Source organism: Aotus nancymaae, unplaced genomic scaffold, assembly GCF_030222135.1.
Source record: "Aotus nancymaae isolate 86718 unplaced genomic scaffold, 86718_ANA_hifiasm-v0.15.2.pri h1tg000008l, whole genome shotgun sequence".
NCBI lineage: Eukaryota > Metazoa > Chordata > Mammalia > Primates > Aotidae > Aotus > Aotus nancymaae.
Genome location: NW_026988419.1, coordinates 878,764 through 901,450, shown reverse-complemented (window position 1 = coordinate 901,450; position 22,687 = coordinate 878,764). Strand labels below are relative to the sequence as shown.

Sequence of the window (22,687 nt, the reverse complement as noted above, 5' to 3'; positions counted from 1 at the left end):
TGACTGTGTTACCCCTTTGTCGTCTACCATGATTGTGAGGCCTCCCAACCATGTGGAACTGTGAGGCCATTAAATCTCTTTTTCTTTATAAATTACCCAGTCTCAGGTATGTTTATATTAGCAGCGCAAGAACAGACTAATATAAAGTGTCAGCAAGTTCAGTTTCTGTGAAGCCTTGCTTCCTTGCTGACTTTCTTGCGTGACTGCTCTCTCACTGTGTCCTCACATGAGTCTTCTGTGCATGCACAGACACAGAGAAAGCTCTCGAGTGTTTTCCTCCTTTTATAAGGGCACCAATCCCATGAGATTAGGCTCCCACCCCTATGACTTCATTTAACCCTAATTACTTCCAAAAAGGCTCATCTCCAAATACTATCCTACTGGGGATTAGGGCTTCAACACAGGAATTTTTAGGGCACATGATTCAGTCCATAACAGTTGTTTTGTATTTAAAAACATGCTCATGGACAACGTGCTTACTATCTCTAGGAGTTGGCTAGCTCTGGAAGGAGTAGTCTCTCTAGGGTCAGCTAGGACTCAGGCGTCAAAGCATCAGGAATTGCAGAAAATAAGAAACCATGATTAACACACAGATCTTATTGAGTCATCAGAGGCACTAAACAGACAATAAACAAATAGACACATTTTAAAAATTAACATGTGTCAAAGATTTTGTTTACTCCTTAACTAGTTAAGGAACCAGTAAGATGTTAAAAGCTGTTCAAATGAGAATTTTACCTATAGAGATTTATATGCTTTACCAGACAAAATCCATTTGCATTGCCATGAACTGGAATCATTTTCATTGCTATGGAGGAAACACGTGCATTGTTATCCGTTTTCTAGGACTTAACTTTTTTCCTTACAGAGATGTAAAGTGGCTTTGGCAGTCACAGATGCACACTCGCAGAATCCAGTAATTCCACAGCGTCTGCCAGACAGAACCAAGCACTGCTCTGGAAGGCCGCTCAGCGATTGCTCTTGTTAGCTCCAAGTCTTTGACAGTTTTTCTCTTGTGACTATAAATATTCTCCAAAGATTATTCTTGATCACAAAAAAAGGCTGATCGTCTCGTAATTTGCCTGGCTATTTGTAGAGGGTGCAGTAAGTGTGTTAATTAAGCATATTGGCCTCCTTGAGTTTACTGTGAAAATCCAGAGCCTGCATTCTCAATAGGGTGATATTGCCTCCAATTAAGTAAAACTAGTTCTTGGGAGACAAAGAAAACTTTACTTTTTCATGTGTAAAGCACAGATATGTATACAGCACATGAACAGGTGCATATCTGTGTCATTAAAGTGTCACTGGGGTATGATTAGGAAAAAAGGTCTAAATGCCCTTGGGAGTAATAACACCGATAATAATAATAAAGATTGAGAAACACTGGCTTGAGCCACACAGTACTGAGCGGCTACTAAGGCCACGTCATTAATTTCTGGGAGCCGTACAAACCCCTATGGTTTACTGTCCCAAAAATAGGAAACCAAGACCGAGACTCCCTGTACTGGATTTCACCAGCAGAACTCACACATTTGGGTGAATTTTCCTCTTGTTAAGGTCCCCAAATTTGCTAAGATCTCTGGACTGTTGGGAGTGACCTCCCTACCAGTAGAGGTAGCAGGACATTTTTCCCTGAGGGCTTCGCAGGCAATGGCACCACATAGAAAGTCAACCCTCACTCCTTAAGTGTGGCTTTCCGTAGCTGATTAAATGAGTATTCTCAAATACGACCCTCCAGGTGTGATCTGGGATGTGCAATCCATCTGCCCAATCCCATCCTAAACCAGGTCATTTTCAGTGGTGATAAGCACTATCATGCAGGAATTAGAAGAGAGTAAGAGGCAATTTTCCTGGCCCACATGCTCCCTGGTGAGCCTGCCTTCTAGGACTTTCAAGATGGCCAGTGCCCCATGCATAGAGAACCCTGTGTGTTGATTGCTTAACACCTGCCTCGCCAGATATTGACTGAAATCAGGGACAGGAATACAGATATACAAGTCATATTGACAGGGCCAGTGGGATGAGTAGGGCAGGAGGAGGGAAGCAGGAGGATTTGGAAATGGAGGAGTCGAGATCTAAGAGGTTGGAGGCTGGTGGTTGGGGTGTAGGGAAGGAGGACAGTGGGAGAGAGAGGTGGACTTGTGCTTGGGTCCATCCCACCCACCAGACTTGTTTCCCAGATTTCCACCCAGCGCAAGGTCAACATTTACAACATGCTCCAGGAGCTCATCCAGCAGGAGGGGGAGCTGGAGGAGCAGTGCGTGCGGAGGCTGGTGGCCATCGCCTCCAAGGAGATGAGGGAGATCCCGGAGGTAGGACCCCAGGCTCCATCGGTGCCTTCCCTCTGCCAGCCCAGGAGCCGGGCCACTGGGGCCTGGCCCAGAATGCCCACAGCCCTGTGCAGTTACCTCTCATAGCAGGTGTAAGGTTGAGCCCAAGGGAGCCAGGAAGGATGGAGAGAGCCTGGGGCAGGAGGCTTTTCCTGGAGGCCCAGCTGGTGGAGGTGTCATATGTCCCTCTCCTGTCCCTCCCTCCCTTTCCTCCCTCTCTCCCCTTCCTCCCCCCTGCAGATGGAGGGCTACGTCAAGGCAGAGGTGGCCAGTGACACCCTGGTGGCTCTGTCCCGAAACCACTTCAGCTTGGTCATGTACGAGCTGCAACACCACCTCAAGCCCCTCGACCTCACCGACGAATTTGTCATCATCACGCTGGCCAAGCTGGCCAATGGCAATGGTAGGGGTTTGAGGACCCTCAGCCTGGCCCAGGGCACCCTCCCGGTCTCTGCCTCTCTGTGCCTCTCCCGTCCGTCCCTATGTTCGCCTCTTCCCCTTCTCTTCCATTTCTCTCTTTTTCCCTCTAAAATTTCTTCTTTCGTCTCTGAGGTCCCTTTGTCTCTCTTAGCTGTTAAGATTCTCTCTGTGCGTTTCTGCCTCTCATCCTTCTTCCCCTCTCTGCTGTTTCCACTCCACCTTCCTTGTTCTGTCTGCCATCTGTCTTTGTCTTTTAATTTCCTTCCTGCCTCTTTCTTTTCCTTTTTTATTGCCTGCCTTACTACTTACTCCTTACCCTCCTTCTCCCTTTTTCTCCTTCCTTCCTTCCTCCTTCACTCTCTCCTTCCTTTCTTCTACCCCTCCCTTTTTTCTATTTCCTCCCTCCTTTCCTCCCTGTCTCTCCTTCCTTCCTTCCTTCCTTCTCTCTTCATCCTCCCTCCCTTCCTTTCATCCCAGAAGCAGGCACTGAGCGCCTACCCCACGCAGGCCTTGTGGCGGGTACCTGGCCGCTACACTGAATAAGACATGCACTGCTCCTGTGCTCAGAAAGGACCAACAAGCAAACAAGAAAATAGACACTGACAACATGAGGTGATGGGTATGAGGAGAATAGCCACGTGGCCATTTGAGATCTGGCGAAGGGGAGGGGACCACATCTCTGCAGCCTTCAGTGAGGTAGCAATATTTCAGCTAAGACCTGAAGGTGGAGAGGAGGGTGTCCGTGTGAAGCGTGGGATGGGGAGAACATTCCACACAGAGAGAACATCACAAAGGCTCTGGGGCAGAGCAGAGCTTGGCTTCTCTGAAGAGCTGAGAGGAGGCTGCGGCTGGAGTTAAGGAGCGAGAGGGAGCTGAGGCGGAGGGCGAGGCGGGGCCTTGGGGACGTCCCTGGGGCACTAGGAAGCTACGGAAGGATGTTAAGCTGCAGAGTCACCTGGTGAATGTAGGTTCTGGGAAGGCCTTTCTGGCTGTTGCCTGGATGGAGGTGGGTACCTGTCATGGTGGCTGGGCTGAGAAGCATGTGGTGAGCGGTGACAGGTGGGAAGGGGCTCTGAAACGGGACCTGCCAAGGCGGGGAAGGAGCAGAGGCAGCCAGCCACTGGGAGCATGCTGACCTCCTTCCCTGAGCTAGAAGCATGGAGAGCTGGGAGGTCAAGTGAAGAACTTCGTGCTGTGTGTGGAGCGTGCAGAGTTCAGAGGGCAGGTCTGACCTTGGCCTTGGTCCTTGGCGGCCTCAGAGTGTAGGGGATGTTCAAAGCCATTGATAACCAGGAGTGAAAGTAGAGAGAGAAGGACCCAGCCTGGAGGAGCCCTGGCATTGGGAAGGCTCAGGAGGAGTCATGAGAGACAGCGTGGAATGCGAGGCCTGGCACAGGGAGAATAATCTCGAAGGGTGGAGGCCCTTGTAAAACCCATCCTGCTGAGGGCTCCAGTCAGATGAGGCTGGAGAAGGCGGGAGGTGGGAGCTTCACGGCTTGCTGGGATGAAGGCCTGGCTGGAGTGGGAGGGGAGGACGGGAAGGCAGGGAGGTCAAGTGAAGAACTTCGTGCTGTGTGTGGAGCGTGCAGAGTTCAGAGGGCAGGTCTGACCTTGGCCTTGGTCCTTGGCGGCCTCAGAGTGTAGGGGATGTTCAAAGCCATTGATAACCAGGAGTGAAAGTAGAGAGAGAAGGACCCAGCCTGGAGGAGCCCTGGCATTGGGAAGGCTCAGGAGGAGTCATGAGAGACAGCGTGGAATGCGAGGCCTGGCACAGGGAGAATAATCTCGAAGGGTGGAGGCCCTTGTAAAACCCATCCTGCTGAGGGCTCCAGTCAGATGAGGCTGGAGAAGGCGGGAGGTGGGAGCTTCACGGCTTGCTGGGATGAAGGCCTGGCTGGAGTGGGAGGGGAGGACGGGAAGGCAGGGAGTGTTAGCCTGGAAAGAGGACAAGGGACAGCAGCTGGGGGGGCAGGAGGCGGGGAAGGGAAGGCCCAGGCCTGTTGGGTGCTCATGCCAGAGGCCCAGAAGAGAGGGACACATGGATGGCGCCAGAGGGAGGGGGCCCAGCCAGGGGAGTCATGTGGGTTTTATTATTATTTCCTTATTATACATATATACAATCTTATTATCACAAAGTCTGAAGATGGGAGCGCTCTCAGGGTGGAGCAGAGGGGCCTGCCTCCCGTAGCGGGATGGGCCTGTTCCAGCTCCCTTTCTTCCGGCTCCCTCTCTTCCCACTCTCTGCAATTCCTTTCTCCATCTGCTGTTTTTCTCTGCTGGCCTCGTGCCTTCTCACAGTCTGTTGCTCTCACCTGCTATCTCCGCTTCTGTGTTCACCCAAGAATGTTTGTGGGACACCTGAAGGAGGCTGGCCTGGGTCTGGGAAGATGGACGCACCCTGGGAGCTGCTTCTTTCTTTCTGCTTCCTTCCCCAGTTTCTCTGGGGCTCCTCTGTCCTCTCTTCCCTCCCTCTCTCTGACCTACTCTTTCTTCTGCTTGTCCTCTTTCTTCTTCCTCTCTCTTCTTCCTTTTCCTCTCCTTTGCCTGGCTTTCTTCCTCTGTCACCTCTTTCTAGCTTCTTTTTTTTTTTGGAGATGGAGTGTCACTCTGTCACCCAGGCTGGAGTAGTGATCTCAGCTCACTGCAACCTCCACCTTCCAGGTTCAAGTGATTCTCCTGCCTCAGTCTCCCAAGTAGCTGGGAGTACAAGTGCATGCCGCCACGCCCGGCTAATTTTTTGTATTTTGGTAGAGACAGGGTTTCACCGTGTTGCCAGGGCTGGTCTCGAACTCTGAGCTCAGGCAGTCTGCCCACCTCAGCCTCCCAAAGTGCTAAGATTACAGACATGAGCCACTGCGCCCGGCCTCTAGCTTACTTTTTAATGCTTTTCTGATTCCCGGACCATTTCCTGGGCCCCGGGCAGGGCAGAGGGCTGAGCCAGCTCTGGACTGTTGGCAGTGGAGGGCAGCAGGGTTGTCCTCTCTGCCTTCTCCCGGCTCACCCCCAGCCTAATCTCCCCAACAACCTCACAGTGTTTGAGTTCATGCCATACATGGGCATCACCCTGGCAACCATATTCACCATGCTGAGACTTGCCAATGAAGCCAAGATACGCCAGGCGATCTGTGGTGGTGAGTGTCCCACTTGGACCTGCAGGTCTGGCTCGATCAGGGCGCTGGAGAGAGATTGCTGGGTAAAGAGTAGATGGAGGGGTTGTTGAGCAAAAGGTACACAGTTCATTTGTTCATCTTCTACTTTGTGTGGTCTCTGATTGGCTCCCTGAGGCACAGGAGGCTGAGACACAGAGGGTGCCTTTTAGAAGATCCCGGCTTAGAGGGAAGAAGCTGCTACTGTGACTCCATTTATCTTGCTTTGTAGTTAAGCAGTTCAGGAGGGTACAGAAGGGCAATGAGCGATCACAGGAGAAGGGGACCGGGAAAAACGGCTCCATGTGGGGCTTGGTGGGGGCTGGTCTTAGATGCTATGTCAATCTGATCACCTTGCCCCAGATTTTGATTACTCAATGTTCTCGTGGGCTGAAAGGCTTTAAAAAAAAAAAAAAAGCCCTAGTGCCTGAGAAAAAGAGGGCCACATGTGTTCACTGCCCTCTGACTGGAACCCCCAGGATGTGGGCAGGGTCATGCTCCAGGCCTCGCCCTTGACCCCGTCTGTGTCCTTGAAGGGGAGGGACCCAGACACCCCTGAGTGCTCAATGCTCACACACGCAGGTATGCAGGGTAAAAATGGGGGCACTGTGGGGGGTGGAAGGGCAGGAAGCAGCCTGCCCGCCATGGCAAGGCATGAGCACGCTCTCCGAGGAAGCTGGGCTGGGAAGACTTGGTTCTGCTTCCAGCTCCTCTGGCGCCAACTGCACCCCCCTGCTGCCGTTGGTAGCCATGGAGACCTTCTGTGAGATGGTGCAGTTTTATCTGAAGCACCTGGAGGAGAGCGTGTACCCCGTGATGACCGAGGAGCAGCTTGCCCTGAAGCTGTTCCCCATGTATCACTACTTCGTGACGGCGTGGCTGATGCACCACAACCCCGAGGTGAGATGCACCCCTCTTAGGAGGGCCCAATGGTCCCCAGGCCACAGCTCCCCAGCCTGTGGGGCTGGGAGGTGCTGAGAGACCATGAGGTCCAGCTTTTCTACCAGGACCCTAGAGGGCGGTGACCTGACTCATGGCAGAGCCGGGGAACTTGTGGATGCTGAACGGCTGGGACCCACGAGCCTCCTTCATGAGGCCAGCCTTGATGAAGGTTGGCGAGAATCCTGAGAGCACTTGTTACATGCTGGATACTTTACCAGGGTCTTACCCATGGGAGCTATTTTCACACCCGCTCTGTGATGTAGGACTTTATTTGACAAATGAGGAAACTGAGGCACAGGGAGGTTAAGTACCTGCTCGAGGTCATGCGGCTGCTAAGTAGGAGGGACTCAAACGTAGCCACCTGTGCAGGAAGGGCCTTGCTCTGCTTCTGAGGCCCCTTCTGTCCTGTGTCCTTGGATTCTGTGGCTGGGGCTGAGGTCACTGGCCTTGCTGGAGGGTCGCGACACAATGAGTCCAAGAGCTGGTTTCTGGTGGCAGGTGAAGCTGGGGGTGATCAAGTCCCTGAAGCCCATGCTCAACCTCCTTCTGCCCAACGATGACCTGCGGGAGTAGGTCTACGACTACATCCCCCTGCTGCTGGCGGAGTACCAGGGCGGCCTGGAGGCGCTCTTCATCACACAGGCAAGTGGCCAGTCGGGCATGGCTTTGGGTGGGAGGCTTAGGGATTTCGGGGCTCCCGAGTGTCTAAGGGGTATCATATGGGTGGGAGGGGGGATGTCAGATATTTTGATACTGTCAACAACCTGACATCTGTGCCCTGTAAGGGAGGGGTGTGGAGCCTGGCACATGTGGGACTTGTGGACAATAAACACTGCCATTCCGGGTGGAAGGAACAGGTGCTGGCCCCTCAGAGGCTGTGGTGAGGTTGTGGCCTTTGCATTAGTTTGTTAGGGTTGCTGTAGCAAGGAACCACACACAGGGAGCTTGAAACAACAGAAATGTATTCTCTCTACGTTCTGGAGGTCAGAAGTCCAAACTCAGGGTGTCGGCAGGGCTGTGTTCCTTCTGAAGGTTCTAGGGAAGCAAGCGCTCTGCCTCTTCCAGCTTCTGGTGGCCCTATGTGTTCTGTGACAGTGGCGGCATCACTCCGATCTGTCCCTCATGGCGTGGCCTTTCCCTCTCTGTCCTCTTCTTATGAGGACACCTACCCAAAATCCAGGATGATCTCACCTCGAGATCCTGAACTAATTACATCACAAAGACCCTATTTCCAAATAAGGGCACATTCTCAGATTCTGGGCGGGCCTGAATTTTGGGGACACCAGTCAACTCAAGGCAGCCTCGCTAAAGGAGTGAGACGTGTGAGATGGAGCGGGGTTCCGACAGGCGCTGTGGCTGGGCCCAGTGCCAGCTAAAGGAGTTGCTCATCTGTAAGCAGGTTGTGGGCCTCAGCACGTAAAGCAAGGAGTGGAAAGGGACGTGACTGATTTAGGAGCCATTTGTAGATCTTTCTGCCTAAAGAATGAATGGGATTCACTTTTAGCTGAAGGAGGCCTTGAGTGCCACGCTCAGCGGCCTAGCACAGCACTTCCCAAGCCTTGCTGTGCGTAGGAATGACCTGGGAGCTGGGTGAGATGCAGGCTTGGATTCAGCAGGACTGGGGTAGGGCCCGAGAGTCTGCATTTCTAATCAGCTCCCAGGAAATGCTGATGCTGGCTGGGTCCGTGGGCCTCTGAGTAGCAAGGGTCTAGAGTTTGACCTTGAGTTGGTAGAAGGTCACCTGCCACCGTCTGCCTATCCACTGCAGGTCTTGAGGCAGATCCTGGAAGTGTCAGTCATCACCAACACCCCCGTCCCCCAAATGCAGGTACACACGATTTTCACAGAACTGTATATCCAGGTGAGATTGGCAAGCTTGGCTGGACAAGGGCATTCTCTGGGTGGATCCGCAGGAAGCTGGTGGTGGGAGGTGGCCTGGCCCACAACTCACTCGTGTGCCTCCTGTATCCTGATGAGGTGTGAGGCTGTGGTGCCCATGCAGCCCCAGGCGTGGTCAGCTTGCTGCCCCTGTGTCCCCGTGATCTCCTCCACCCTCGCTGCACGCCCCTCCTCAGGTGTGTAACAAGTCCCCGGCTCAGCATCAGTACAGCAGCCAGAACCTGATGGAGATGGTGCACTGCTTCGTAGCCCTCGGTGAGGCTCTCTCCGGTGGTGGCGTGCTCCCTGCCTGCCCCGGGGCCTGCTGGGGGCCTCTAGGAGTCCGGGTCCCTCTGAGTGCTGGGCCTGGGACTGCCTTCTGGGCCTGTGGGCATAACTAAAGCTGTCCTTCCACCTTGCAGCTCGCTCCTACCCCGAGGAGCTGATGAAGTTCTTCTTTAGCCATATGGAGACGAGCAACGAAGCCGTCCGCGTGGGGACTCTGAATCTGATTAGGGCTATAGTGAGCGCAGATGGTGAGCCAGGCCGGCAGGTGGGGCGGGCGGGGTGGGCGGAGTAGGCAGGGGGGGCGGGGTGGGTGACAAGGGAAGCAAGTTTCATTCATGTCCCGGCATTGCCACTTCCTAGACACTACTGGGTGGGCCGAGAAAGCCAAGGTTCTTGGCGGCTTCACATTTTCTAAGCTTTAACCTAATGAGCACTATGTCTTACCCTCCCCATGCCCAACCTCTGAGTCCGAATTTCAAATTGTTAACCTGAATCCTCCTCCTAACCGCCAAATCTCAATCAGGCTGGATATAAGCCAAACTACACCACGTAGGCATAACCCTGAAGCCCCATGGACTCAATGTTCAACCATAGTCTAAACATCTGATTTTAGTCCCTAAGCCCAAACTCTAACCCTAGCCTTGATATGAAAAGAGAACCCCTGTACCTAACCAAGACACTAGTTCACGCTGTGCCTTTGTGTGAGTTTGAAGAAGGCCCTTGCTGGCAGCAGGCAGCCCTACGTGGTAGAAGAGTAGTGTGGGAAGCTCGCACTCAGACCTGAAGTCGGGTAGCTTTGTTCAGTGCACAAACTGGGCGACTGTATATAAAAGGCCTTGTGCTGACATTAAACCTTTCTCTTAAAGAAATGCACATTTAAGTAACGGTGAAATCCTTTTCACCTATTCGGTGAATAGAGATGATAAAGATAATGACTAGAGTTCACCTGGCCATTTTTCTGCAAAAGACTAGATAGTAAAAATACTTTTGGCTTTGCAGGCCGTATAGTCGCTTTCACACTATACCATCGTCCTCAGCAAGTTTGTTTCCGTGTTAGTAAACACAACTGGCAAACACTTGCCCAGCCCTTAGGGTGTGCCAGATACTGTGTTAACTCTGTGAGAGAGGCACTGTTATTATCCACACTTTACAGGCGAGGAAACTGAGGCACAGAAGGGATATGTAATTCACCCTAGATCACGCAGCTGGGGTGTGGTGGAGCCAGGATTTGAACCCAGGCCAGGCCTGGCACCAGGACCTATGCTCTTCGCAGTGGTGCTTTGCAACCTCTGCGTGCCCGCTGCATGCCCACTGGGTTCCCAGCGCTCTGTTCCCAGCTGCAGGGACTAAAGAGCTAATAGGCAGAGATCTTGCCCTCAAGGAGAGTTCACCTGGGTTCAAATGAGACACACACAAAGCAGTGAGCAAGGGAATGAGGCGTGGAAAAACAACAGAGGGGAGGGAGATGGCCGGGGAGAGTGTGGCCAGGGAGGCTCCTGCAGAAGTGCCTCTGAGCTTGGGGAATGTGGGGGAAGACAGAACACAAGGCCCTGATGTGGGACGAGCCACCTGACGTCCCCCTGAGCCGCAGCCCTCCAGCCCACCCGGTTTTCCTCCTTCAGAGCCCAGGATGAGTATCAGGGCCATCTACCTGGCCATCCGGGTGGTCAAGAACACCCTCTCTGACACCCGGTGCAAGGTAACAGGGCAGAGACCTGGAAATGGGGGGCACGCAGGGGACCCTGCCAGGGAGGCAAAGGGAAGTCTGGGCTCTGGGAGGTGGAGGCCTGTGATAGAAAACCCAGCTTTCCATCGGGTCTCGAGTCGGGCTGCAGGATGGCGAGGCCAATGAAAGCTGAGGTTCCGCTTTCGAGACCTCATTCTCTCCAAGGATCTAGAGTTTTCGAATGGTGTGTCTCAGGCACCACCTTGGACCCAGCAGAGGCCGAGCAAGTCCAGCTGCAGCTAGAACCGCTCTGCTGCTTAGGGCTTCTGTGAGACTTTTATCGCATATGAAAAAAGCAACTAAAGGCTACTCCCTTCCCTGCCCTCAAAAGGCTGAGAACCACAGTCCCAGGCTCCGTGGCAGCCATGTCCACCTTGGAGTGGAGCTTAGTTCTGGCCGTGGGCCGGGGAAGGGAGGTCCAGGGTAGTGAGGGTCTGCACAGCAGTTTTGAGGAAAAGCAGGGAGGGAATGGAGGAGAATTAGGGCTAGAGATTTAGGCAGAGCTGTCTTCAATACCTGGAGGCTATGGAGGGAAGAGAGAAAAGGCTCATTCTGTATCTCCTGCACGTGGTGATTCTCATCAATGGAACAAGCCCCCGGGAGCCCAGGACAACAGATGGGTTCCCCACCGCCAGGGCTGCTAGCATGGAGCAGAAGGGAGGGAGGGAGCTCCATGTCTCTGCAAGGCTCAGTGAGGCCCCTAGGTGGGTATGCTGCAGAGTGGGACCTCCTGTAGGTGGAGGTGGGCAGCAGTCAGGTAGCCCCTGAGGTCCCTTCCTGCTCAAAGCACCCCCAATTCCTAGCTCTCTATGTCATAGGATCAGGGGCCCTGGAGCCCACCCCAACCCCCAGCATGTCCACGGTCCTGTGCCCTCAGGTGAGGATGGCTGTTCTCCGCATCATTGGGCAATTGGCTCTCTCTGGCTACCAGGAGAGAATCAAAGACTGGGGCCTGAAGTACGTGTCTGTGCAGCTGACCTTAACCACCTACAAACTGGTGAGTGGCCCTGATATGCAGACCACAGAGCAGCTGGACTTGGAAATGGTTTCCTCAGTGTGGAGGGGAGAATGTCACTCAGCACACCTGTGTTGGAACCTACGTATCCATTCATGACGTGAGTTCATAGACACACAGTGAACCTGCAGGCAACAATGTGTGGGGTCCTAGACACATGCACAGCTGTGAGCATTCTGGAGACTCTATCTGGGCATGGAGCCCCCGGGGAGTGAGGAGACCACACCAAGACCATGGCAAGCCCCGGCCAGGCCACAGGTGGGAATTCCTTGGTTCTTTCTTTCAGACAAATCGCCAGGAGAACTTTTCTCGAGGGACTTGGAGGAGAGGATGGTCCACAAAGTCACCATGGACACTGTAAAGATCATTACCTCTTCTGTCAGTGGGATGACCAACGTGAGTGAGCCCTGCCCCACCCACACAGTGGGTCAGCACGCCAGGCTGGGGGTGAACCACACGTACCCAGAATTCCACATCTTAGCTTCTTCCGTTCCTGCTGTTTGGAGTGTTGAGGGGCTTTCCTCTTCCAGCTGCCTGCAATTATTCAAAACCCAGTTCCAAAGTCGGGTCCTTGATGGGAACTTACTCTTCATCTCTCTACCCCTAGAGGCTGGGCAGTGCAGGACATCAGCATGGTGGCAGTATCAGTCTGTATCATTTCACGAGTACCTGAAATATGTCCCTTACTTTAAGGCCTGTGTGTGTGTGTGTGTGTGTGTGTGTGTGTGTGTGTGTGTGTGTGTGTAGACCAGTGATTTTCATGGTTTAATTTTGCAAACATTCATTGAGTTCGTACCCTGTGAAAGACAGGAGAGGAATGTGCACTAGGAGGAATCAGTATGACTGGAAGGAGTTCACGGGCTATGGGAGAAACAAATGTGTCAACTTTTAATTGCAACAAAATGTGACATAGCAATAAGATAGGAAAAATGTACCATGAGAGCATCAAGGAGGGAATGATTATCCAAGTGAGGCTGCAGGCTAGATGATCCCTGTCCAGCGACAGCTTTTTTAAATTGCAGAAATAATAATCATCATCATCATCATAGCTACAGTCCATGTGGCACCAACATATAACAGGTAGACTGTACTATGCGTGCAACATGTACAATCTTGTTTAATTATCTCAACAACTACCCCCATAGAGGGTAGTTGTTATCCTGATTTTGTAGATGAAGAAACCGAGACCCAGAGGAATTCATTAATTTGCTCAAGGCCTCACAGCTGGTAAACAACAGAGCCAGGATTCAAATTCCCTTTCTAATTCTCTATGCTACCTTTATGGGGAAGCCCAGGAGCTGGGAGATTCTAGTCCTGGTGGCTGGAACAGGTTAAGTCATTGCACGTGATAGTTGGTGGCACAAGAACCTCACCCTAAACTCCTAGGGGTGTGGGTGGGGTGAAGAGGGATTACAATTAGCTGGGGGTGTTGAAAAAGGAGATGGTGGGGTGAAGTTGGAGACACAGCTCCAAGAATCTATATCAGTCAGGGTTCTCCAGAGAAACAGAACCAGTAGAGAAACAGAACCAGTAGAAGACGTATGTAGTCTGATTTATTTTAAGGAAGTGACTCATGCAATTGTGGGGGCTGGCAAGTCTGACAGCTGCGTGGCAGCCCAGCAGGCTGGAGACTCAGGCAGGAGCAGATGCTGCAGTCTTGTGGCTGAATAGCTTCTTCCTCAGAGAAACCTCAGCGTTTCACCCACCTATGTTATTGAGGATAATCTCTTTTATGGATTATGTACTTTCATCACATCTGCAAGCTACCTTCACAGCAACACCTAGATTCGTAGTTGACTGAAAGACTGGGTATTCTCGCCTAGCCAAGTTGACACACAAAACTGACCATCATACCAGGCATGTACAATTGGATCATCTGCCCAGGGTGCACCTCTGGAGGATTTGGGATCAGAGGAAGGGCCCTGGTGAGGAGGGTGTGATGCATGTGGGTTTGTATGAGGCCAGCAGCGACAGGAGTTGGCAGTGTGCATGCTGCCCCCAGCAGGGACTGGCAGACTCTCTTGCCACATCAGGGTGGGTGACACTGAAACGCCTCTGACAAAGACTGGGGTTGACTGTGGAGCCAGTTCAGGACTGAGACTGTCAGGGGACAGCTCTGGGGAAGTGGGGGTGGGGCTGGCACCATGGCAGAGTCTGACTATTCTTAGAGGCCCAGGGCTTGGGCTCATTCTGGGCCCCTTCTCTCCCACCCCTACCCCAGGAGTTTTGGGTGAGGCTCTTGTGCTACATCATGGAGACGGACTACATGGAAGCCTTGACTCCTATCTGTATCAGCCTCACAAACCTGGCGGAGCATCAGCTCCATGGCCAGGATGTGGATGTCAGCGTGACTGGCAAGAGCAGGCAAGGTGGGTAAAGCTCCTGTGCCAGCTGGTGGGATTGGGCAGGTGGGCTGGCTCCTTGTCTGGGAATGTCCACCTCTGTCCTTATTTCTCCTACCCTCATTCCTCTCCTGAAAACGTCCAAGTCCAAATTAATGCTACTACTGCCTACCTGGCTCTTAATGCCTACCTGGTCATATCTAGGACATGTTCGAATTGTGTAAACTTCCTTCTGGGTAGCTCACTCCTCATGTCCTGTCCCCCCAGCCCACACCCCTGGTCTGAATCCCATCCTTGGGAGCTCCTGGCCCAGGCTTTCCCATGCATGACTTTACTGGGCCTCTGCTCTGTCTCGCTTCTCTGAGCCAGCTAGAGTTACTATAAGGATGCCATCCTCTGTAGACTACCCTCACTGTGGTCTGCTCAGAGTAGGCACTGTTAACATCAGGCTCTCAAAACAGCTATGCCCACCGACGATGCTTGCTGCTGTCCCCTTCCCTCCCACCTCTGGCCCCAAGGGCATGGCTAGCAATGGAGGTGATTGATGGGGGCCTCTAGGATCCAGGGCTAGTGAAGGGCAGAGCCTGCTCTCTGACTTTGATCTGAACAAGCCAGCCAGGTGATCCTCTGAGGTCTTCCTCATGCACCTCTCACTCTCGAACTGGGCTGAGTCCTCTCCAGGGCCCCTGCAATTGCATCTTCTCAGCAGGCCTGGCCTTGCCCTTGTCCATTGGTTTGCACACTATTGGCTTGCTTTTCATGGGCTCATTGGCTCCCAAAGCCTGCGGAGAGAGTCAGGAGTGGGCAGAAGGGCAGTGTCTAATCACTCTTGGCTCAACAGAGGCCAGGGTTCGCAGTAAGAGACAAAACATTGTCATGGCAAGTCCTAGTGTCCACTACAAAATGGGCATAGCCTGCAATTGTGTAAGGAGTTTTACTGTAGTTGTGTAAGGAGTTGAAATTGACAAGTTTGAGTCCTCCAACTTTATTCTTCTTTTCAACATAATTATTTTGGCTGTTCAGAGCCCCGGTATTTCCAAATAAATTTTAGGATCAATTTGTCAGTCTCTGAAAAATAAAAAGAACTAGCTTGGATTATGACAGGGGTCATGCTAAAGCTAAAGATAAATTTGGAGAGTATCATCATTTGAACTATACCATCCTTCAAACCATGAACATCCCAAGACAGTGAGATACTGGCATAAGGATAGACATACAGATTGATAAAATAGAGTTGAGAGTCCAAAAATAAACTCTCACATGTATGGTTAGTTTATTTTCAAGAAGGGTGCCAAAACAATTCAATGGGGAAAGAGTAGTTTTTTTCAACAAATGGTGCTAGGATAACTAGAAATCCACATGCAAAATAATGACATTGGATCCCTTCCTCACATCATACGTAAAACTAAATCGAAATGAATCGCAGACCTAAATAAAAGAACTAAAAGTATAAAATTATAGAAAAACACAGGGTAAATCTGTGACCTTTGGTTAGGCAAAGCCTTCTTAGATATGACACCAAAAAGCACACGTGACAAAAAAATTGTACATCATAAAAATTAAAACCTCTTGTGCTAAAAATAATATAATATAGAAAGTGAAAAAAAAAGGACATTAGGAAGAATATGTTCTTCCAGAACAGATCAAAGACTTAAGTGTACAAAATAAAACCATGGAAAAATTAGAAGAATATATTGATGAATGTTTTTATAATCGTAACATGGAATAACCTTTATATGCCTGCAAACAAACCAAGAAAGACAAGGGAAAAGAGAGAAACTTTATAGAAATTAACATTTTTGTGTGGTTCTACTACTTCCTGTTTTCTCATCTCCAAAAACAATAATAATATTTACCTTATAGAGTTGTGGTGAGGATTTAATGAAATAATACATGGTGGTTCTCATTTTGTCTCCAAATATAAAACAAAATTCTTACAAATAAAAAAGAAAAAACTCATCAAAAGATGGGAAAAAGAAAATAGCCAGAAATTCAAAGAATTAAATCATGAGAATATGCAAAGATGATCAGCACAACTAAGAATCAAAGAAACACCTCACAGTGAGAACGTTCTACTTCTCACTGATTATGACCTATGTTGAGGAGTAGGTGGAGAAACTGGTGCTCTTAGATTTGTTGGTGGGAGTGTAAATTGGTTCGACTTACACAGGAGTTGAACAAATTTACACTTCCCCCTTTAATTCATATAACATGCCTGTCCTTATATAGTCCGACCTCCCAGAATAACCTGAACATTTATTTATTTTTTAATTTTTTATTTCCATAGGTTCTTGGGGAACAGGTAGTCTTTGGTTACATGCAAAAGTGGTAATTTGTGAGATTTTGGTGCACCCATCACCCGAGCAGTATACCCTGCACCCAATTTTTAGTCTTTTATCCCCCACCCCCTTCCCATCCTTTCCCCGAGTCCCCAAAGTCCATTGTATCATTCTTATGCCTTTGCATTCTCACAGCTTAGCTCCCACTTATGAGTGAGAACATGTGATGTTTGGTTTTCCATTCCTGAGTTACTTAGAATAATAGTCTACGATCTCATCTAGGTTGCTGCAAATGCTGTTAATTCATTCTTTTTTGTGACTGAATAGTATTCCATTGTGTGTATGTGTGAGTGTGTGTGTGTGTGTCTTTGTGTGTGTGTATATATGTATGTGTCAGTTTCTTTATCCATTCGTTGATTGATGGGCATTTTTGCAATTGCGAATTGTGCTGCTATAAACGTGTGTGCAAGTATTCTCTGCACATTTAAAAAAAAGGAAGAATATGTAGCAAACTCTCCTCAACAGCACCCCCTGGAGGCTGGCCGTAGGGAGGCCTGAGCTCCTTTCTCCCTTCTGCCTCTCCAGGGCTTTCTGTACTGGTCCTTGGGCCTCACCTTGGCCACAGGCCTGGAGGCCAGCAAGGTGGAGGTCCTGCTGCTGGAGCTACTGTACAAGACAGACTACAGCAATGACTTTGACTGCGAGGTGAGGGTGCCTGTAACCCCCTCCTGTCCACCAGATGCCTCTGGACCCTCGGGGGACGTGTGTGTTCATGTGCCTGCAGGTGTTTTGTGTACATGTGTGTGTGCCATGCACGTGTGTGCCGGGGGTCCTCCTCTGCCCACTGGCCCCTGCCCTCACCCTGGCTGGTTGGGTCTCCCTGCAGGGTGTGATTCTGTGCTTTGGCCTGTGTGCCTGGAGCCAGGTGAAAACGGTGCTAAATGTGCTTCATGACTTTGAGGAGAAGATCCAGGAGTCAGAGCAGTCCTGGCAGATCAGCGCTTGGCGGGTAAGGCACCCTCGCTCCACAACTGGGTCTTGGGACCTCTTAGCACAGTGCTCTGGGCACTGACCCAAGGTCCTTTCTAGATCTCAGTGGGAAACTTGCCTCCCACAGAGTGTCCTGTCACCAAAATCACTGAGACATTGTCTTAGACTGAGACCTCCTGGACAGAGCTTTTGCTGTTGGATCATCTTAGAAATGCAGGGTGGGCCTTTCCAGGACCCAGATACTGTCACAGAGTCCCAGCCCCTTACTACTCATGGCAGTGTTGGGGGGAGGGGTGTTTCAGACTGGCAGCAGGGGCTCCCTGGGTGCTGATTAGAAATGCAGAGTCCCAGGCTCCATGCAGACCCACAGGATCTGAAGAAGCTGTTCAGGTAGTGCTCAGTGGGTGCTTGGCACTAGGAGCTCTGCCTCAGTGAATGGACAGTGGTGGGATGGAGGGGCTCTAGCCCACCATTGCAAGGTGAGAACACAGAAGCTTGTCCATAGGCATGTGACTGGTTCAGTGGTGAAGCCAGGATTTGGACCCAGACAGCCCATGGCCCCATCCTCTGAAAGCTGCCCCTCCCTGCCACAGGGGATGGTCCCACCGACTGGCTGAGTTCCTAGTGGGAAACCATCTGAAGCCATTGCCCATGCCTCAGGCTTTGCCCTTGACCTGGAACCCTTGCCCTGGGGTCTGGTTGTTTGGATGGAGAGAATGGAGAGTGTCCCAGGCTTCATCCCACCTTCTCTGCCAAGAGGACCTGACACCTGGATTTCTACTCAGCGTGTGGGGGGGGGGGCATTGGGGCCCCTGCTCCCCATCCACAGTGGGTTTGATGGCCTCCAATATCTCCTCCCACTCAGAGATTGTTCTGAGGGTGTGAGCACCATGAGGGCAAGGTGGAGGCTGTTGGTTCCCGCTGGATTTCCAACCTCGTGTGTGCCTGACCTGTAGCCAGTGCCCGGAAGTGAAGGTATGAGGTGTGCAAGCAGCCTCTGTTTAGCGATGCTCACATGAGTACCTTCCCCCACAGCAGATGGGTGGTTCGGGCATCTATGGCCCTGGCCTGTCTTGCTCACTACTGCATGCCCGGTGCCTGGTGTCTAGTAGATGCTCAATAAAGATGTATTGAGTGAATGAATGAATGCATGAAAAAATGATGAGCACTTCAGTCACCCAGAAGACAGGTGAAGCACCACCAGCTGACTCAATGGACCCTTTGGTCGTGTGGCCAGAGACCACCACCTGCATCTGCAGTGGCCCCTGCTGCCCCCAGTGGTTCTTCTTCTCTTTGGCCTTGTAGAAGGACCACCCCTGGAGGCGGGAGACAGTGAAGAGTGCCCTCATGGTGATGTACAGCTGTGTGGCCTCCTACTGCCACCCCCAGATGCTCCTCAACCTCGTGGACAGCCCCATCACCGCTAAGGTCATTCACCACTACGTCAGCAGGTGCCAGGTAGCCCCATCTGTTGCCTGGGGTGATGTCTTCTGGGCCAGGCTGGTGGGGAGTAGCCCTCTGCCACTCTCTGGACACCTGCATCCCTACCCAGGGGACCTCCTACTCAGTGGACATCCAGGTGTCCTACCTGATGCTCAGCATGTGGGAAGCCCATTGTGCCCAAATGTGCTGTTGTCTGTGCTTTGGTGTCATGCAGAGGGGGTGGCATGGGGTGAAGATAGCCCTTTCCCCAGAGGGCTGGGCGGGGTCCCCAGAAGCTACACGATGAACTCCACCTCTTTCCAGCCTCTCCCACTCCCTCTTCCCCCACCTCTGGCCCTCCCTGACACTGACCCAGACCCTTTCATAAGGAACAAGGGTAGGGTTGTCTTCAAAAACATGCAGAGGGACTGGCTGTCTACTTGGAATGGCAAGGAGGGGAAAACACAGAGAATAAAGCAAAAATTGTTTTTATTTTTAAAAACTGTGGCAAAATACACATAACATAGTTTATCATCATGACCATTTTTAAGTGTATGTATAGTTCAATGGCATGAGGTACATTCACATTGTGCAACCGTCACTGCCATCCATCTCCAGGATTCTTCATTTTGCAAAACTGAAATCCTATATCCATTCAGCACCAACTCTGCATTCCCTTCTCCCTCCAGCCCTGGCAAACACCTTTCCTCTTTCTGTCTGTGTGGCTTTGACTAGCCCAGATACCTCATCTAAGTGCAATCATATGACAGTTGTCCTTGTGTGTCTGGCTTATTTCATGTAGCATAATGTCCTCAAGGTTCATCCATGTAAAAGCAAATGTTTTCTCAATAACCTATCCTGACTCTATGGTGACACATAGGGCTCAGGGCCCTTGGTCACTGAAGGCGGCCCCTGAGCTGCTTGGCTGCCCTAGGGAGGCTTGGGGAGGTGGCATCTTCCATGGTGTGTTAGTTCATTTTAACACTGCTGCTAAAGGCATACCTAAAACTGGAAATAAAAAGAGGTTTAATTGGACTTAGAGTTCCACATGGCTGGGGAGGCCTCAGAATCATGGCAGGAGATGAAAGGCACTTCTTACATGGTAGTGGCCAGAGAAAAATGAGGAAGAAGCAAAAGTGGAAACTCCTGATAAACCCATCAGATCTCATGAGAATTATTCACTATCATGAGAATACCATGGGAAAGACTGGCCCCCATGATTCAATTACTGCCCTCTGGGTCCCTCCCACAACACATGGGAATTCTGGGAGATATAATTCAAGTTGAGATTTGAACGGGGACACAGTCAAACCATATCACGTGTGTACCCAGGTGCTGCACCTCATCTCCTATCCCTGCCATGTGCCTGTGGCCCTGCCATGTGCCTGTGGCCCTGCCATGTGGCAGGTGCTCCATTCATGTGGTTGAAGGACAGAGGGAGGCTGGCCATCTCTCAGAGCATTCAACATTGAACTCTTTCTTCAGAGCAGAAGGAGCCCAGAAGCAGAGGCTGCAGCTTGGATTCTTCCGGGGCTGCTCACAAACATCCTCTCTCTCCTTTTCCTCGTCTGGTAACAGGATGTCTGTCTCAAAATGGCCTTCATGAAGAGTGTTGTGCAGGTTCCAAGGCCATCAACAACATCAATGACCTGGAGGACTTTCAGTTTGCCCAGAAGACGACTCTGACTAGCATCATAGTGGTAAGCTGGGTGGGGCACTTCCTTGGCCCTGAGTCCTAGTTTTGGGGTCTAACTCCCTGCAGTGAGAGGTTTTCAAAGTTCCTGAGGGTGTCTGCAGAGTTCTCTGAAACCCTTATCTGTCTTGGCTCTGTTTTGACCTAACTATAGGAGTTCTGAGAATCATTTTTGTATCTGATAAAGGGTTTCATAGCCAGTCAATGATTCCAGGTTGGGAGATTCTGACTGTTTTGGGTCCTGCAGTGCCCAGGGCAGCTTGTTCAGGCCTGATAGACAGAGATCCCTGGGGCCGGCTTAGCTGTAGCTTCACTGTCTCCCTGTTGGAGGGCTTTAGGGGCAGGGGTCTGCTGGAAGGGCTTAGAGTGAAGCTCTGAAGGATGCATGTAGGGATGTAAGACAAAAAAAAGTCCACTGTCCAAAGGCTGGTGGAGCCTGTGGGGCTGCCAATGTCCTTCGAGCCAGGCCTCCCCACCCATGTCATTGCCAATGCCTTGGCCCCTCAAAGCTGCTTGGGTTGTGCTGGAAGTGGCCCTTGAGGGACGTGAGGTGTAGGCGGAACAGAAGGCAATGAGCAGAAAATAGGACTTACTTGGCTCTCACTCTGGCCAGGAGCTTTGAACCTGTGCTTTCACGCTAGCCTGGAGCAGCCCTGTAAAATGGGTCTCCAGGTCTTGTTTTACAGAGAAGGGGACTTGGGCTCAGGCAGGGGGAGTGCTGGCCCAGGGGCACACAGCAAGTAGATGAGCAACCCGAGCTGGGAGCCCAGGCCCACCTTGGGCCCCGCTCCTACTCTGCTGCCTCCCCTAAGATGCCAAAAGCCAAATGGCCCTAAAAAGAATGATAGAAATGCGGGATGCTAGAGCGCTTTGTGAAGTGCCAGGTTTTCGCTGGGCTAACACTGGGCAGTGCTGCCACCATCATGGTCACCAAACACCACCACCCCTGCTTGTGTTGGGCAGGCGGTCCTCGAGGCGGAGCCGACTGACAACCTGGTTTCTCCAGTGAGAGCCTTGGCGATGGAGGCCCTCTCGCACCTGAGGTCAGCTGGGCCCCGCCCGCATCCCATCCCAGGGGGTAGGGAGAAGTTCAAGACCAATCCTTGGTTCTCCTTCAGGGGTTGCACCTCCTTTTTCCTCTCCTGCCTCCATAGCAGAGGTCGCGTTGGTGGCTCCCCGGGCAATGGGCCAGCCTAGAAAATGGGGGTCGGCCTCAGCCACTCCTTCCTATAATTCTCAGCAGGATTTCAAGTTGAAAATCCTGCTTCTCCTTGGATTTATGGCATGTGGGTGGGCTGCTCTTCAGCTGATTGGGGAAATTTTGAGTGAAATAACAGTGATAACACTGAAGAGCATTGCAGGCATCCTTCAAGATGAGTCAGGCTCAGTCAATGAGTTGAAGGGCTCAGTCAACTATTTGTTGATACCATTCATACTAAGTGATCTAATGCCTAAGACTTGCCTTCCTGGAGATATCAATCCATTGGTGGAGAGCGTGAAAGGGTAAGAAGTTATGGATTTATAAAATTGGTATTTAAAGTGTTTGGGTCATCTCTAGGAATACCTCACCTCTAGGGGAAGATTCCTTACTTAGGCTCATAGCAGAATTATATATTACTTTAAGCTGCATCAAACAGGCAGATTTAAAAATAGATGTCATGAACATCAACCAAGCACAGTTATATGCTGACTACTGAAGGGACCCAGTGATACGTAAGACCTAGGCCCAGCCTTTTAGGGACTTAGAGATAAGACAGATAAATGCAAACAGAATTGTAGCTCAGAGCTGACTAAGAGGACTATGTTTGCAGGTAAACTCACACACACTGGCATAAAAAATATCTGAGACCAAAAAAGGGGCTACTAACAAAATGCAACTCAGTTTATGCAAAGGGAGCTATGAAAAGGCTTGGTGCAGAGCTGGCATTTGACTTTTGACCTGGGCTTAAGCAGAATGACTGTACTTGGGGCTTCCCAGGAGAGTGCAATACAATATACTTTTGGGGAACAGCAGTTTAAAGTTAAAGTAGAATGGTGGCTCTCAACTCTGGGGGCACAATAGAACTCAAGGGGAACTTTTAACAGTATGGATATCCAGGTCCCACTCCAGGTCTTGAGGCTTGGATGTGGTCCCTGAGGTTCCTTAAAAAATTCTCAAGGTGGCTCTAATATGCACCAAGCTTGAGAGCTATTGATGAAGGGGCTAGAAGGAGAAT

At 51.1% G+C, this 22,687-nt stretch overlaps 1 protein-coding gene across 1 annotated transcript in view; it reads left to right on the top strand.

Annotated features, from left to right (window-relative positions):
- MROH2A (maestro heat like repeat family member 2A) overlaps window positions 1–22,687 on the top strand; it is a 29,669-nt gene that overhangs the window by 1,849 nt on the left and 5,133 nt on the right. Inside the window, 19 exon segments of the mRNA XM_064373435.1 lie at window positions 2,181–2,312; window positions 2,571–2,733; window positions 5,783–5,881; window positions 6,645–6,796; window positions 7,337–7,480; window positions 8,607–8,699; window positions 8,914–8,992; window positions 9,139–9,252; window positions 10,627–10,703; window positions 11,608–11,731; window positions 12,032–12,141; window positions 13,967–14,114; window positions 14,869–15,011; window positions 16,952–17,071; window positions 17,253–17,375; window positions 18,662–18,814; window positions 20,357–20,399; window positions 20,402–20,478; window positions 21,435–21,514. Of these exon segments, the coding sequence (XP_064229505.1) occupies window positions 2,181–2,312; window positions 2,571–2,733; window positions 5,783–5,881; window positions 6,645–6,796; window positions 7,337–7,480; window positions 8,607–8,699; window positions 8,914–8,992; window positions 9,139–9,252; window positions 10,627–10,703; window positions 11,608–11,731; window positions 12,032–12,141; window positions 13,967–14,114; window positions 14,869–15,011; window positions 16,952–17,071; window positions 17,253–17,375; window positions 18,662–18,814; window positions 20,357–20,399; window positions 20,402–20,478; window positions 21,435–21,514 (2,174 nt within the window).